Source organism: Hyposmocoma kahamanoa, unplaced genomic scaffold (genome assembly GCF_003589595.1).
Source record: "Hyposmocoma kahamanoa isolate Upper Pololo Valley unplaced genomic scaffold, ASM358959v1 99303, whole genome shotgun sequence".
Lineage (NCBI taxonomy): Eukaryota > Metazoa > Arthropoda > Insecta > Lepidoptera > Cosmopterigidae > Hyposmocoma > Hyposmocoma kahamanoa.
Window position 1 is genome coordinate 15,476 of NW_020655856.1, and position 17,809 is coordinate 33,284.

At 35.5% G+C, this 17,809-nt stretch overlaps 1 protein-coding gene across 3 annotated transcripts; it reads right to left on the minus strand.

The window, feature by feature from the left end:
- Positions 1 to 2,471: 2,471 nt before the first annotated feature.
- On the minus strand, positions 2,472 to 17,394 carry LOC113239053 (97 kDa heat shock protein-like). 3 transcript variants are annotated; one of them, XM_026475920.1, is made up of 13 exons: positions 17,256 to 17,394; positions 15,626 to 15,762; positions 15,270 to 15,424; positions 14,561 to 14,763; positions 14,148 to 14,266; positions 13,807 to 13,953; positions 8,335 to 8,452; positions 7,902 to 8,158; positions 7,068 to 7,199; positions 6,713 to 6,922; positions 5,749 to 5,891; positions 4,470 to 4,638; positions 2,472 to 4,280 (listed from the first exon to the last, which is right to left on the minus strand). In XM_026475920.1, exons 1-13 carry the CDS (start codon positions 17,386 to 17,388, stop codon positions 4,134 to 4,136), a joined length of 2,070 nt encoding a protein of 689 aa, XP_026331705.1. In that variant the 5' UTR covers positions 17,389 to 17,394; the 3' UTR covers positions 2,472 to 4,133. The 3 variants fall into 3 exon arrangements, with proteins under 3 accessions (XP_026331705.1, XP_026331704.1, XP_026331703.1); XM_026475919.1 differs by having other exon boundaries at positions 7,068 to 7,181; positions 7,824 to 8,158; XM_026475918.1 differs by having other exon boundaries at positions 7,824 to 8,158.
- Positions 17,395 to 17,809: the final 415 nt, after the last annotated feature.

The following is a 17,809-nucleotide window of genomic DNA, read 5'->3' on the forward strand; positions in this document are numbered from 1 at the left end:
TATATCTCTTACGTGCGAGTAATAACCAAGCAGGTTTGATATTGACCTTTTCTCTCTTTTTAACCGACTTCAAAAAGGAGGAGGTTCTCTATTCGACTGTATGTTTTTTTTGTATGTATGTTACGCGATAACTCCGCCATTTGTGAACCAATTTTGATGCTTCTTTTTTGTTGGAAATAGGGTACCTTAGAAATGGACCGATTTAAATTTGAGAGAAAATATTCGGCCTCTAGGGGTGGTAAACTAGGGGATGAATCACTTCAGGTCGGTTTTTTTTAATACTCTGTACTGAGATTATTACATGTAAGAATAACGAGATCTACTACTAACGAGACCATTCTTAATGGTACGCTTTTTCTGAACACTATCCTTACTAAATAAAATTATCATTTTTTCCTTAATTAAATAGTTTTCAAAGAAAATAAATAGCAATGGACGCGAATCAGGACATTATTTTAATATGTACAATGCAGAAGATATTCTACTTCGCTAATGAATCTAGAAGGTATGCGACGAGATAACAAAACCTACAACCGTCCTCCGCGGTTAACGCACGCGTATTGCGATTGTATAAGCGACTCACAGTAGCGCAGTAACGAGTGACAAATTTTGCAAAGTTTTTAACCGGGGGTTGCTCAGATGGTAGAGCGCTCGCTTAGCATGCGAGAGGTACCCGGCGCCTCCAAGCTATTTCTAGCAAAAATACTTTTTATTTAGTAACCATTGACTTACAAATAAATGGACGACGGGTCTAATACAAAAACCACGAAAAAATGTCCCAAGTTAACCTATTTAAACGTAGGGACATGTAAAGGAATATGAAAAAGCTAAAACGTTGAATTTAAATTGTAATGTCATCGCAGTACTGTCTAATTTTGCTGGCAGTTCTGCCGACAGAACTACTCAACAGAACAGGTGGGAATAGAGGGCTTCGCTGTCAGTCGAACAAACGAAGACTAAAGCGTGAATGACGTTCTGTATACGATTTTAACGCTCTATAAGTTCGGACACTTTTTAGCGCGGACCCGACGTCCATATAATTGTAAGTCAATGTTAGTAACACTAGTGTTGCATCGGTGAAACGTCATAATCGTAGTTTGTTTTTTGATGAGTAGGTAATTACTAAATTTTGCGAAAATGTATGTAGTATAGCTATATAGTTATAATGTACTGCTCATTTACTTAATGTGTGTCTATCGGTGAGGACCTATAATTGGCTCTCCATTATTATAAGCGGTGTTGGGCAAAATTTAATTGTTCTGGCAATTAAAGATTGACAATTAATTAATTGTCAATTGCGAACCAGCAATTAACGATTGATCAATTGTTAGTTGCGAGAACCGCAATTAACAATTAATCAATTGTTAATTGCGGTTCTCGCAACTAACAATTGATCAATCGTTAATCGCAAATATCTACAATTAACAATTAATCAATTTTCAATCTTTTTGATTAACAGTTAAAACTGACAATTATGATAAATTTTTAGGGCATATGAGTTAGGGCGTTGGTTACGGGGGCCCCGGTTGGGAGGCCCGGTTGTGTGCCAACAGGCCCCTTAACTGGCCCCTTACCGGGCCCCCCCCAACCGGCCGGAATTGATTTTAATTGCAATTAAAATCAATTCAATTGAAATCAATTGCAATTCAAATCAATAGCAATTAAAATCAATTGCAATTAAAATCAATTGCGACGCGTCGCAATTGATTTAATTGCAATTGATTTCAATTGAATTGATTTTTTAATCTGATTGAATTATTGATTGAAATTTAATTGATTAATGCCCAACACTGATTATAAGATAGCCGTTGCCGAAAGACGCACATAAATAACGTGTACATGGCATTTAAAGAAATAAAATCGCGTCTGGCCGTTCTGCTTCCTGTAGCTTGATTTTGATTGCCTCTCCCTTTTGATATTTAAAATCGGAACAATCCAGTCCAGCCATCCTGACGGACACGTAACTTTGGAGTATGTGTTTTTTTGTCATTTTATTTTTCATAAATAGGTACGATACGAACTTCACTGAGTGAAAGGAACTTTTTTGTTAGACAATTCATTTACTAAACAAGCCCATAAGCTTTAACATTAAAATGCAGAAATAACAGAATGTAATGGTTGAACCATTTATTTGTAAAATGTACAATATAGGCCTAAGGAACCTATACGTAGATACATACATTAGTTTATATCATGGAATTGTAACAATAATTATTAAAACATCTGTGCAAATTGTAAAATTAATACCGCCGAAGAAGTTTTAACTGCATAAGCAGTGCTGTAAATACTGGCTTATAAAGACAAGTTACGAAATATTCTTGAACGAAATGAAATGTATTAATTCAGATCAGTAGGGCTAGCACGTGACTAGCGCGAGAGCGACATAAAGCGCGAGATACTGCTATTCTCGCATATACATCTCGCACTTTATGTCGCTCTCGCGCCAAGTCGCGCCTTATCGTGCTAGCTCTGCAGGTCACCTTAAGCTGTAATAGACAACAAACTGAACAGTTTCACACAGAAGTGAGTTTTTTTAATTCTTTCCTAAGTCGGAGTAACATGCACGCAGTTTACAGGGTTGCCATTAACCGTAAAATTTTAAATAGTCATGTAGTTAGCGAGTTTTATAGATAGATTGTGAAACTAATCAATTTTTACAGGAACGTGTGAATAATGGATGTTTTTACGTTCTAACGATTGATAATTCCATTATCGTCTTCTTTTGTTGATAGTTGACCCACTGGTATCGAAATCAATTAGTGAATTACAGAGGCTCGATTCTTATTTACTAAGCTGACGTCTATTTTTATTAGTTTTTCTTTTAAATTTTATAAATATTATTTATAATCAAATGAAACAAGTCTGCCATTTATTACGTAACGAATATACTGTTGATAGTTCATAGAATATAAATATAAATAAATCTGTAATCACTAGCTGCTGGTAAGCTGGCAACACTTACTTCGTCATGGAAAAAATATAGTAGTTAAACAATATAAATAAAAATTCGAACAAGGCTTTGCAATCGAATTTAAGTAAACTATTAGTGCAATAACTAATGGAGCAACATAAAAGCAAAAAATGCTCAAATCCATATTTTTAAACATATACGTTTAGGAATGATTGCCCATATCGGAACATTGACCAGAAGATTGTAAAATACTAAAATCGCACTGGTACTCACTATGTTCTTCTGTTCAGTACACATATTATGTAGCGAAGAAAATGCAATGACATGGTTAAACGTATACCAAATTTGAATTGGTAAGTTTTTTGAACACACAAATATTTAGCTACATAAGTATATAATCACAAGAACCATTAATTATTCTATAGTCTTGAAAGAAAAAGCAAATTTACAATAAAATATGCCCTGAATAAAAGTATGTACATCTACTCTTCCCAGGATTTATCACATCATAGCAACAATGGCAGGTTTTAGAAATGCTGTAAATAATTATAGTTAATACTCAGGGTTACGTCAAAATTATAATTCTATTGTTATTATAAAAATGTTATTTCATTTCAGTAGTAGTATTCGATTACAATATAATCAAACAGCCAACATAGCCCGAAAACGTAACCAAATACTCATTTAAATAAATTATTCACTATAGATTTGTCGACAGTGCTCGCAAAAAAAGTGAGCTAGTGTAGTTTGTATTATTCCTAAAAGAGATCTACTTGGACACGACATCGATATTCGTAAGTACATACACCAACGCGGCAGAAACTTTGGATATAGAGCAGGGTATGTATGCTTAACCAAAACCATTACATGCATTTTTATTTCATCTAGTGCATGCCTTTGTCATATTGATGACATAATGTCACAACATATCAAATTATACAAGAGCCGTGACTCTTGGCGGTGAGATTTATTTACCAGGAAATATAATAAAAAAAAAAATAGAAAAATGTAATATGGTTTATATTGGCCTAAACTGACACGAATTGCTTTATGAATCCCTTGCAAAACAAGGAAGCCTGCTAAATACTAGCATAATCTTGGGGACCACAAGATGCTACTTGCAAAGAGATTTATGCAACTTGTAATATTTGAATATCATGTCGCGTCTACGGTAGAGTAATCAGTAGTGGAGTTGAGTATAAGGTAATGGGGTGCGGGCAGTTCACTCGACGTCCATCTGCTCTTGCTGAGAGTCGGGCTGGTGGCCGGCAGGCTGCCCATCGCCGGCTGTCGGGTTCGACGCCGGTGGAGGAGTTTTCTCTTTAGGTTTCGGTTTGTTTAGGATGGGATTCACCGTATTTTCAAAAGTCTGGAAAAAATAATGTTTTAGATTAATTAATTTGTAAAGGTGCTAGGTTAATGTGATAATTGTGGGTTGGAAATATTAAGCAAAGGGAAAATCTCAAGTTCTACTGATTTCAAGGAGATGTCGTCCTTGTCCTGTTAATAACAGGATTTAGTGCAATACAAACAAATGGTCAAGTGATATGAAAGATACCTGTCGCTCGGTGCGAATCTGGTGCGTGGTGTGTGGCGGCGACTGGTAGCGCGGAGTGTGCGCGAGTGCCTGGCGCGCCTGCTCCAGCCAGTTGAGCGCGTTCTTGCATGCGTCTATCACTTTCTGAATGTCGCCGTCGGTCAGGTGCGAATATTTCACGTCGCCCGCTCTTTAAATACACAAGTTCATGTAATTTTATAAATCGCGTAGGTGACATTATTTATCTCACGACATGCAGTGTGATTCTCTGTGGCCGGACCACTAATTACTCGGATAGCGTAGTACGGAATAATAGATACCTAAAGTCTACTTTCCGAGACATACAAAAAATAATAAGTACCACGAAGAGTTACGAGGCTCTTCGAGGTACATTTTACGGGTCAATAACCTGTGATGTTATTTGAATTTTGTGGCAGAGAAAAATAAGAATCATTCTAAAGGTACTTTTTTTGCTTTGCTTTAAAAAGTACTTTTTGTACAAATTTCTTTTATATGAGGAAAACTTATAAATTTTTTCGTAATATTGGCAATAAATTCAACAAATTCTAGATGGCAGAGATGCATACTTTCGAGGTTATTAAACAAATTAATAGCGTAATTGATTAAAATATATTTATATAAGCGGGAAGCGGGATGTAGTATAATGGTAGTATTCTTTGAAGACTTAAAATTAATGTAACAATTACCATCACCAAGTTGACACGCTTTATCAAAATTTCATCACGCTTTTTTGAACCCGAGGTGGCACGGCGACAGAGCGGGCTTTGCCACCGGACCACCTACACGGTTAAACGAGATACTAATCATTTTGTTGTACCTCAAGGAAAGTAGACCTTTAGGTAACTATTATTTCGTACTACGGCATCCCAGTACTTAACGGTGATCCAGCACAGAGGGTTACACGATATTAAGAGGTGATTCAATTCAACGCATTAATAAACAAGTTCTGGTTACGGGGAGCCCCTCATAATTTGGAAAAAAAAGATGTTCATAATATATGTCACTTTGAATATTCACTATTATAATATGAACTTTTTGTACTTTTATAGGGGAACTTAATCGTAAATTTATTCATTGATTGGTAGAATGAACACCGATGTGTGAAGCGTCATTTATTTTACGATTCGGGTCAATAATAATTAATTTCTGATTTACTTATAATTGTTAATAGTGCTCGCTCATCACTTTATGAGCGGAATACTGGTATTTATAATACAATACTATCCACAACTAGCAGGCCGTAAATAGATCTAATAGCATAGAAAACCTCCTTACTTACCTGTATTGATCAACGGCTTTATTAACTAATTGAATAGCTAATGAGAAATCGTCTAAAGCTTGCGGACGAAGTTCAAATTCGAGACGGCGTTGCTTGATGGGCTCTCCTTCCGTCTTTAGTTCGTTAAGTTTATCACAGTACACCTGTAACATACATGTTCGATCATTATTAAGAAGACGACAACTGAACAAAAACATATCAAATAGAATGCCGCAACATAACTTGGGACACCTACATTTCACAGCCACTGACTCTGAAATAGCCTTGACGCTCACAATGAGAAAGACATACTCTTTCACACTTCGTGGCCGAACGGTTACCATGTTGGACTGCCACGCAGAGGTACCAGGTTCGATTCTCGGGCCAGGGGAAATATTTGTATGGCCTACATTTATTTCTCTCGGAGTTTGGGTGTAATTTGTGGTTGTCTATGTGTGTGTCCATGGCACCCGCGACACAGGGTTTTCCTAGTGCGGGGCTATGTAGAGTGTGTGCGTTATTACTTATTATTACTTACTTGTTACACATTTACAAAATTTCAGTTATAAATATCAGGATGAGTTTTAGAAATGTAAAAATTTCACTCTGATCTCATTACACTCTTTAGACCGAACTTGTAACATGGTTGCGATTTGAACAACATTTTTCTCATCTAATTCTATTACATATTAATTTTCACTTGCTTTTTGTTCTAGGTATCTAATAACGGGATGAATAAGTCGTGCGTCTGGTTGTAATCGACACGCCCTACCACAACAGTTGCAGTGTTACTCAGAACTTATAAAAAGCAATGATCTGCAAGGTACTGCCACTGCACCCGTCACCTTGCATTGAAACACGTTGACAAGTCCCATGTTCTTTTTCTTGATGAACTCTTTCATAAGGAGTGGACTTACAGCCCTATTTATAACACTTTACACTCTTAGCATTAACTATCATTACATAGTTCTATAAATAAACATACCTGCCGGTTTTGTTCTTCGCCCTCATCGTACAACCATTGCTCTACATTGTCCAGCTGATTCACTAGCTTGCTGCGTTGGTCGTCCGCCACGAATTCGTGCAAGGTCTCCCCTTCCGACAGTTTGCCTCGCAGCTCGTACACGTATTCTTCTAGAGCGTTGCGAGCGTCCGCGCGTTCTTTTTCTTGCCTATCTTGAGCCTGCATCTTGCCCTAAAAAATGGCGCAGAAAATTTATTAAATTTTGTGTAAATACATCTCGTAAAGGTCTACATTTTAAATATAAACAGGTGATTCTACATTAATTACGAAGGTAAAATTTCATAAATATAAATATTCCAAAAACTTATGTACTGACTTCTTGTTCCATGTGAGTGTTGAGTTCATGTTGTGAGTATCCGTGAGTGCGGGCGTCTATGGGGAGTTCCACGGTTTTGATGAGCACCTTCTTGGTTTTTTCCTTAGATTTATCCTTTTTGTCATCGTTGTCCTGAAAATTAGAGCGGAAAAGTCTATAATTTCGCAGCATGTGTTAACCCCACCGTCGCAACAGCTTGGAAAGGCAAATTTGCAGCAGTTCCGAGCTCTGCGGCGACCCATTTGCACCATCTTCAATGTAACCTAAATTACGAATAAAAAACCATACGACATACTTTTACCATCAGGGTTTTTTCAACACTACAAATTGATATAATCAATACAAAATTGCGAGTTCAACAAAAACATGCGTGGACACAGAGACAAAAGAACGATTGTTGCAAGAAAGCAAGCATACTGAACAAAGGCAATATCTTTAAGCCTTACAATAAAATTTTGTGCAAATGGGACCTCATAATGAGAATGGGGAAGACAAATTGCTGACTCTGTGTTGTCTGCTGCTCAGCTAACGCTAATGTTTTGATTAATTTCCGTGTTTATTAGTCAAATCTGGGTACCAGGGTGTCACACAAATGCAAATGATTTTTATGCAGCTGACTATTTCTTCAATATTTTTGAAAATTAAATGTTGAAGAAGTAGTCCGTGGGGAGCTCAAGGGGTAAACTAGGAAACAATGAAGGAGGGAACTGGCAACAAACAGCACGAGCGGTCGACACACGCGCTACCGACACGTACCCCGCTGAACCACTGGCCTACTCTCTGTGTCCACGATTGTTTTTGTTGTGGCTCTCCTTTCATGTCATCTTCTCTCACCTCTTGGTTTTCGGGCCCGTTTTGTTGGTTTTGCTGGTCTTGGTTAACACCGTTGGTGTCCATCGGAGCTTCTTGGTTGTTGACTTCGTTCGCGTTTTCCATCTCTATGGTTTCGTTTGTGGAATTGTCCTGTTTCTTCTCCACGAGCGAAGCAGACGCGACGGTAACAATACCGTGAATGTTCACTCTTACTTTAAGTTTCACTTTCTGAGACTCTCCTTCTGGAGTTGGTTGCACATCTCCAATACTCCACTGTCCTAAAAGACAACATTGCCACGACGTTTTTATTTGACCAAGACACACCCTATTTTATATCAATGTTATCATGTAACCACAACTATCTACATACCAACCAACATCCGCAGTACGTAAATGTAGTACAATTATTTACGGAAGATAGTAAAATAGGGTACACATACACAAATATACTTACCAATAAATGTATCAGGGAAAGGTACTTGGTCAGAATAGTAGGCACTAACTGTGAAGGGCTCTTTCCTGTAGAAGGTTAACATTTTCGAAAATGGAGCTGCATGGAAAGCTGGGAACACCTGTGAACACAATTATTTTTCTTATCAATTTAACTATTACACTACTTTTTGAAGATGGTGTAATATGACAATTCATTTCGCAAAATTGTTGCCCACTTTCAAGCAACTAGTGATTGCAGTCGATAAATATTATACCGATCATCGACTGAATGTTGAAATGAAATGAAAGAAGAAGTTAATATATGTATGTAGTTAATGTTAATAAATTTATTAACGTCAAAAAATATTAATTGGTTGTCACAATGACATGTCATGTTATATAAAAGTGTAGTCAACCTTAGACTATGGAAACTAAAGGACATGTTATGTTGACATATATAAATCAGATGTTAGACACCGGCATTGGTTGTAGAGCGACCCCGAGTGAACCAAATTGTTTAGAAGACATTAAGTTATTACTACAAAAATGTTCACACATCTGATTTAGAATATTTTTTTCAAATATTTTACTGAGAGTTGGTAGTATTGATATAGGTCTGAAATTGGTGGGGTCAGAAATACTACCAGATTTGTAAAGTGGAATAACTTTACTTTGCTTCATGAGGTCAGGAAAGACACCATCATCAACACATTTATTAAAGACACAGGCTAAGTAAGACGCAATACAATCAACTATAGAACTAATTACTCTGACTGAAAGACCATCAAGATCAGCAGTATTTTTTATGTTTATAGACTTAAAGGCTTTAACAATGTCGTTTGGAAATACATGACGGAACCTTAAATTAGTGATACTAACTGCTTTTCTTTTATTATTTAAAAGATGGGAGATAAATTTAACGACTTTGTAGTCAAAATTGGAATGTCAGTAAAAAAAAATTCAAATATTTTAGCAACTTCTGCATCTGTGTTTACAAATTTGTCCTTAAATCTTAGTTGAAAATCTAAGTTACGAGGTTTGACCTTTCCAGTTTCGCTGTTAATAATATTCCAAGTCGTTTTTACTATTCGCGCTGCTTTTAATTTTATTATTTATAAACATTGCTTTGACTGCAACACTAACACGTTTAAACATTTTCGAATATTTCCTAACAAAATCATTAAAACTGTTACTAGTGTTAGAAGTCCTTTCATCGTAAAGATCATATAGCCTTTGTCTACTTTTGTGAATTCCCACAGTCGCCCAATCACTAAATTTCAATGAATTATTAATATTATCTGTGGTAATACAAAGAATATCAATATCATTACAGTTAATAAATAATTCTATTTCTAACTCTTAGCCTTTCATGCCAGGTTTAATATACAATTTATTTTATTTCTGTGTGTTTTAGGTTGGTTTTTTACTGTCATTGTGTTGAAAGAGTATTTCTCACGCACGTGGTTTAAATTCCGTTTTAATTCCGTATTAGTCGATTGCTCAATATTTCTTGAAGTTGAAATTGGAGGAATAGGTTTAGTTTTTTCCTTTCCGGTGTCGTATAAAATGTCGTGAATCAAAGTGTGGTGCGCATTGTTGAAAATATCTCATTCTTTTATTGTTGTCAATTTGTTCTCTGGAGTCTTATTCTGGTATTCTTTGCAGTGAATGAGAATGTGCTTTTGTTTGCACAAGGGGCAATTCCGTGTTACATTTGCACTATATGTTTACGGATTGAATCGTTTGAATTCATTTCGTCGAATAATTTGGAACTGTCCTTGCTGTTGATTAGAACTTGAAGGTGTTTCTTTGAAAACCATGTTCTTTGTAGTGTTTGAAGGCATTTGTTTCTTCTTGTTGATTGGCTCCAAAGCAGTAAATTTTCCTTCTAGGAATCCGATGAATTCGTCAAAAACGGGTAGTTCTCGTGGTGCTTTTCTCATTTCCATATAGCTGGTATAAGTTTCGGCATCTAGTTTCGTCGTTAAAATGTGTACCAGAATAGGATCCCACGTTGTTGTGTCGACACCTAAATTATGAATCGCGTGTATTGTCTGTAAGCTGGTGTAATGTAAACGTTTTAACTCATACGCGCTTTGACTTTGAAGTGCCGGCTGATTCATAAATGTTTGTATTTGCTTTGTAAAAAGCAACTGAATGTTGTTGTATCTATTTAACTGACTCCGTGGCCGAACGGTTACCATGCCGGACTGCCACGCAGAGGTCCCAGGTTCGATTCCCGGGCCGAGAGAAATAGTTGTATGGCCTACAATTATATCTCTCGTGAGTTTGGGTGTAATTTGTAGTTGTCTATGTGTGTGTCCATGGCACCCGCGACACAGGATTTCCCTAGTGCGGGGCTATGTTGAGTGTGTGCGTTATTTATTATTATTATTTATTTATCTATGGGTTAAAATGTCCCAGCATATGTTTTCCGACGATACAGTTAAATATTGTATAATACGTTCAGCTTCACCTTCTCAGCTTTCCTTTTAGGTGTTGTATTTTTTGAACTTTCGAAAGTGATGGATTGTTGTGGATCGCTTCACAGTAGCGGTCCATAAATGTGGGCCAATGCGCGTATCTCCCAGAAAACGGTTAGGCTCGGTATTGATGAACTGGTGCATTTAATTTGATGTTGAGTTTCTTCTTGATGTGTTCATAAATACACTTTATGACACTTTATGAAAGTATTAACCGGTTAACCTGACGGTTTTCCACGTCACTTTGTCCACTTATTAAACCTGATGAAATCACTATGTATACACTTAAAAACTGTATAAGTATATTTTGTAATGATATTATTTAGTAATGAAATGGTGTTTTACAAGAATAACACGACAAAAACAATTAAGTTAAGAAATAAAATTATGGAACACTTAAGTTTACAACTTAACCGCTGGCTTAACTTTACTGCAGTAATTTTTACAAACCATTATTTGTACTGCATGATTGACAACCGCGCTGTCATTCGAACAAACGAAGACTATTGCGCGATTGACGCTCTGTATGCGAGTTTAATACCCTACAGGTGCGGACACTTTTTAGCGCGAACCCGATGTCCATTTATTGGTACGTTAATGTCTGATACATAATTATTGATTGTGATTTCAGTAGTGCATAATCTTGGTTTAGTTATATTGGCGGTTCCGTTCACATCATGACTTTTTACTGATTGTAGTTGTTTATCTAGTGCATGCTGGAGGGATGTGATTTTTAAATCTTTTTTGTTTATATTTTTCAGCAATGCGGCTTTCTCCGAAAGCAATTTGAATTTCCGCGAAGTCCAGTTGTTCGTGGAGCATCCTATTCCTTTTTTCCATTTTCTCAATTGCTTCATAGTTGTCGGTTCGGGCGAGTGGTCTGTCTTTTACATCATCACAATTGTCGCTAATTGAGAGCGATTCGAACGAATTATGGGTTTGAATATGAATCACCTCTTTGTTATGAAGTCCCACACTCTCGAAACCCGATTCACGTGGTCTACTCTCGATCTCCGTCCGACATCCGTCCGAAACAATTACTGCCAAATAAGCAATACTTGACCAAATGAAAAGACGCGTGATGCGAATGACGCTTCATAATGGATACTTGTCTTTTAATTTTGTCGAATATTACTTATTTGACAGTAATTGTTTCGGACGGATGTCGGACGGAGATCAAGAGTAGCCCCCCTGTATCGATCAACTTTTGCCCTGATGATAATGGTGAAGGTTTAAGTTCGGGATCTGCACTACGACAGTTTGATTTATATTTCGTTTTCATATGAGTGGATGTTGAAGAGCGTTTAGCTTTGATGCACATATATTGCACTTCCATGTAGTACGTCATGATTTGTCTAGAAGGTCGCATCTTTTGGTAGACTTGTGAACACTCTTCAATACAGTAATTATTTTTACAACTTGTGCAACACAAATTTTAACAGAACAAACAGTTTCTTTTTATGGGTTTTTTGCATAATGTGCTACTTTCCGTTCTTGGGGCCATTATTGTTATAAAATTAAATAATCAATTATATATAGGAAATGAAACTATTTTTCCAGATTTAAATCGCGTATATTTCTTTTTTCAAACAAACCGACGTTTCAAATATACGCGATTTAAATTCGGAAAAATAGTTTCATTTCCTATGTGTAACAATCGCGAAAACCTAAGAACTCAATATAATCAATTATAATTATTATAATTAATTAATTAATATAATTTCTTTCATATAATTGATTAGTAGATTTGTAGTTTCGACTACAGTCCTCAGATGGCGCCACCTCCACACAAAATAATGTCTTCGATACATTAATAAATTGTTCAGTCAACAGTTCAATGTCTTAGGTTTCACAATGGTTTAATATAATAATCTCTGAGCGTTAATTAATCAATGAAAAGTTGTTAAGATTTAAAACGTAAAAAGCACTATTTCACTGTGGCTTAGCATCTTTTAACAAATTTATCTTAACACGTATTAAAGGTTCTTCATAAAACTTGGTAGCCCGGGAAGGTTCAAATTTACTTCAGATAGTTAAATCGATGCAATTTACATCGAAATATAAAAAAAAAAAAGAAAAAAAAAAGAAATAAAATTGTCTATTTATACTTGCAACTCGGACGCTGAAGGCAACTGCAACAGCCACTCGACCAGTGCGACGTTTAATACAGCGGTGAATTTAATCCTTTGTAGGAAGCACGCTGAGTCTCTTATAGCAGATCTTTATAAACGCATTTCAAATAGGGTCCAAAGTCCAATTTGCCATTTCAAATGTTAAGTACCTACATAACTGATGGATATTTATTAAAATGTTTAAAATAAACACTTTTCACTTAACTAATCATTGCAGATATTTATTATTTCGTTTAATATTAGCTGTTGAAATTATTTTGTCCCAGAATGACACAGATTTAACATCCATTTTCAAACGAAACAGTCTTAACACTTTGGTATATTATTTTGAGTTATTTACTATATAAAAAAGTTTACAAACACTTGCACATAATATTTGTGTATACACCTTTGTTTTTAACTGATTGTCGAAGTTAATTATTCACTTTTAATAATTTTAAGCAAATCAAACGTAATTCAGATTGTTTACTTTATGACGCCCTCTGGCGGAAAAAGTACATAACTTAACATTGTACTACATAATTGTATATACAGTTCGACTACAGAATCCAATTGAGTAGCTAGTTGTTAACTGTTATTTAGCAAGGATATAAATGTGATTTTGTTAAAATTAATAATTTAAGGGTGTAAATTATTACTTTTAAAAAAAGTTTCTGAAATATAGTCAAAAGTAACTTTTCAATTTCACATTTTGGGTTCATGTCTAATAACCTCATGTTATTTATTAATTTATGGTCTTATCGCTGTAGTAGTTTCAGACTCTTGGAATCACAAATTTATCCAATGTCATTGACCTTGTTTTATAATTATTATCAACCATTTAAGTACAAGTAACCAATCAATTGGTTAATTAATTTATATTAACTGCTTAGTACGTACCTCCATGTCCCCGTCCTCGCCACGCGCGGCGTCCCAAGCGAGACGCACTGCGTAGGGTTGCACGTCGGTGATGCTGAAGTCGCGCACGCGCACCGCGGGGCTCAGCATAGCGCATTGTAGCGCACAGCCACGAGACACTGCCTCGTCCTGGAATTTGTTTTAATAAATTTCTTATTCCGAACTCTCAATGTTTAATCAGGCTTAATTTAATTCTTTATGGACGCTTATTGTGACGCTAGTAGTCCTGTGATGACTATTATCCTATTTATTGACATTTTCCGTAAAAGATAACCATGCACTTTATTGTATATTGTCACAAAAAAATAATAAGTAAAAATCACCTGATTCAGAGTAGTCGAGGCGTGTTTCCCAAAAACTTGTTCAATCAGGCCTTTTACAGCAGGAATTCTTGTGGATCCACCTACAATCTCCACAGAGTGAATGTCTTCAGGTCTCAGCTCTGGGAAAAATATAGATAGGGATTAACTTTACTGTTTTATGTCATTTATCATGATTGTAAAAGCATGATATTCAATAAAATAAATATTACATAATAATTTACTGTGTTTTTTCTTGTTTCTTCTTCAAGTTTATAGGTATTCGGTATTCGGCCGAATAGTGATACAATATTCGGTAGTCAGCCGAATAGCAAAAAAGTAACAGTCCAAATAACTGAACATAGAACAGCTACCAAATATTCATTGCAACTCAAATTAAATTTCAAATACAGATACAAGTAGGTAATGTCACATACTAGCATTATGCAGAATAGCACGCAGTGTTCTCTCGACGCGGTTAAAGGTGTCAGCGCAGATATGTTCCATCTGTGAGCGCTGCATGTCGCCGGAAACATCACGTTCTTCCATGAAGCACTCGATGTTTAGAGGAAGTCGCGTACTATTCGCCGACATTTGCTTTTTCAACTTCTCCACTTCTTGCAGTAAGCGGAGGTATGCCCTGAGATAAAATTAGTAACACGATAAAAATCACTGACAATTAGTATAATAATCAGGTAATATTGACAAAGTGGTGAAGGATGGGTTAACCTTGACAAAAAAATAGTTCATACTTGGTATGAAGGTTGGTGATTAGGTTAAACAGACATGTGTAAACTGTTGTGATAGTGTAGCATATCTCTTCGACTTATCACTTAACTTTTATTTTACCAATTAGAAACAGGAATCACATATCATTATGAAAGTGTTATCAACAGATTACAAACTGTTGTTAAAATGAACTCATCAGTCAACAGCAGCAAATAAATTATTCACTCACAAAATCACATAAACCGTAAAGATTGTGATTCATGGAATTCACGACATTTGATCAAACTTGTGAAACATTAAATTTTATTCTTGGCACATTACCAAAATATTACAGCTTTAGTTCTTTGTTGATATAATTCTGATCGATGTGCGATAGATCCAATTTTGCAATAAATATTAAAAGAAATAAAAAAGTACCTTTGATTTTTTCTTGGGTCCAGCTTATATCGGGTGACAAAGTCTTGGCTGAAGTATTCAGCAAGAGCACTATCTATGTCTCTACCACCACAATGCGCGTCTGTAGCAGTGGCTAGCACTCGCAATTTACCCTTGTTGAATGCACAAGCGGCAACCTTAATAGAGAAAAGTTTACGCTTTGTTTAATTTACATTAGATGACCAATTTAAAATTAATAAGCTTTATGACATTGTACATAGTTATTTAGGAGTCCTTTAATGTGTGAATATTAAGTACGGCATTCACATCAAATTGTAAACAAGTTTCTTCTTTTTTTTCTTCTTTTCTTCAGATTTTAGCACGTCATGACAGTTTACCTGGAGAGAGCCATGTCCGAAATCCACAAAGATGACATTTCGAGGTTTCTCCTCAGCTGCGGGTAAGTCTTGTTTGTAAATACCATAAGCTAAAGCAGTGGCAGTAGTTTCATTCATCAAACGCAGTACATTGAGTCCTGCAAAAACCAGAAAAATATCTAAGCAACCTACTTTAATCCATGGTGTAATATTGACACAGGTAGCTGTATTGGTACCATTAAATGATTTGAATGTTCTAGCTACACAATAGAGCGTATTGATCTTTTGTTTCCTACAAGGTCACTAAGGTTTAGGGTTCAGAGCATTTACAGGAAATTTCCAACCATGTCCAATTTATATTAAGCATTTACCAAATTAGAATATTTTTAAGTCACATGTTATTCATGTTACATTAACATTATACCAATATTTTATAAACGAGTTCCTGTTGTGTTAAGGAAAAAGCGTGTGTTAATGCCCTTAGAATGCTCACTGAATTTACAATTTTTTTGTATGAATCAAAATAATTAAATTCCAGTAACCAAGTCCCTTCGCCTATCTCAATCGATTTTCTGTTGCACTGGACACACATGTTCATCAAAGCTGGGCGCTGTCTCATCTTGATATATTTATTATTATTAGTTATTTTCACGCGTGGGGTGTGTCATATCGTATTGCAGGTTTCTAGGCCCATTAGTTTTTAAAATTTGAACTTACGGCGCCTATCTTCAAGGTAACTTCATAAACACTATTATAGTGCACAATTCTTATATAATCTGTACTCGATTATGTATAATTGCACTTGGAGAGCGTGTTTGGGGTGCATTAACACCCCAAGCCACTGTTTCTGTAGACGAATTTCCGTAAATATATTTTATTATTATTATGTATTTAAATAAAACATTTATAAAAATAATACATTAGTATTTTTAAAACTATGCTGTAATGTATTTTTTTGTTTTTGTTTTAAAGTAGCAATACAACGCTATGGGGATTGACTGATTTAGAGATTGAAAGACAAAGAAGAAGAAGCTATTGATAGTGAGCTGATGATGAGCAACATTGTGAAGTCATTGTAAGTGACCATAACTGTGCATCAGAATAAAGCGAAATAAAGTACACTTCCTCAACCACTCCTTAATATACGACACAAGAGAATTGAAAGTGAGGATTTTGAACTAGCACCTGGAGCAGTCTGATCGCGTTCATATAAACAATGCCATGTATGTCCTTGAATCAAGGTCCAAAAAATAAAGATGTAATTTTCCAAATGGTTAAAATAGATCACATAATTCTAGTCTGCCAAAATTGTGAAGAAAATTAGATTTTACAAATGTTATTATTTTTTTTAATAATTATATATATATATTAAGTCTAAAAGACATATATAACTTTCAAATTAAGTGTGTTCAAATATCGTCATTAACAAAACTCTGATATTGCATGTAATTTATATTTCATTTCACAATTCTAATTTGTGGTGATGCACAACTCCACGCGATCTAATGCATAACTTTTTTGGTGCAACTAATTACGGGTTAAAGGCCAAAAAAAGATTGCTAAGGACTAATTGGTGTTTGCTACAATAACAGAATAATAGTTTTTGATTTCTAAGCGAGTAGTGTAAAACCTGAGGTCAAATTTATCTTACCAGCAATGGCAGCAGCATCTAAGAGGGCATTTCTCTCGGCATTCGTGAAGTAACTGGGGACAGAAATGACGCAGTCCTTGACCTGTGTCTGCAGGGCCACAGCAGCATCCCCCTTTAACTTCGTGAATAGCATTGCTGTGATCTGTCAATTTTTAACATTGATAATGTTAGTAAACCAAAGAAACATCTGCAGTCCCTACATGAAAAAATTAAGATATATCCCAAACAGATGCATACAATTAGTATTCAGGTCAGTGCTTATTTTACATCTCTTCTGAGACCTACATGAAAGGTTTAAAACAGGTCTTGACATACAAAAGAGAGTGACGAGTTACAACCATCCAATATATGAGTGTAAATAACATAGATAAAAGAAAGTGTAAATAACATTAAAAAAAAGAAAAAAAAAACCATTTGAACACATATTATATGAATTTTAACACCAAAAATAGATAATGAAGGCATAACACATATAATATATTTATATTCATACAATGTTCTTAATTATAATATATTAGGGGTTAAAGTATGAAATTGCCGTTTTATTGCAATAG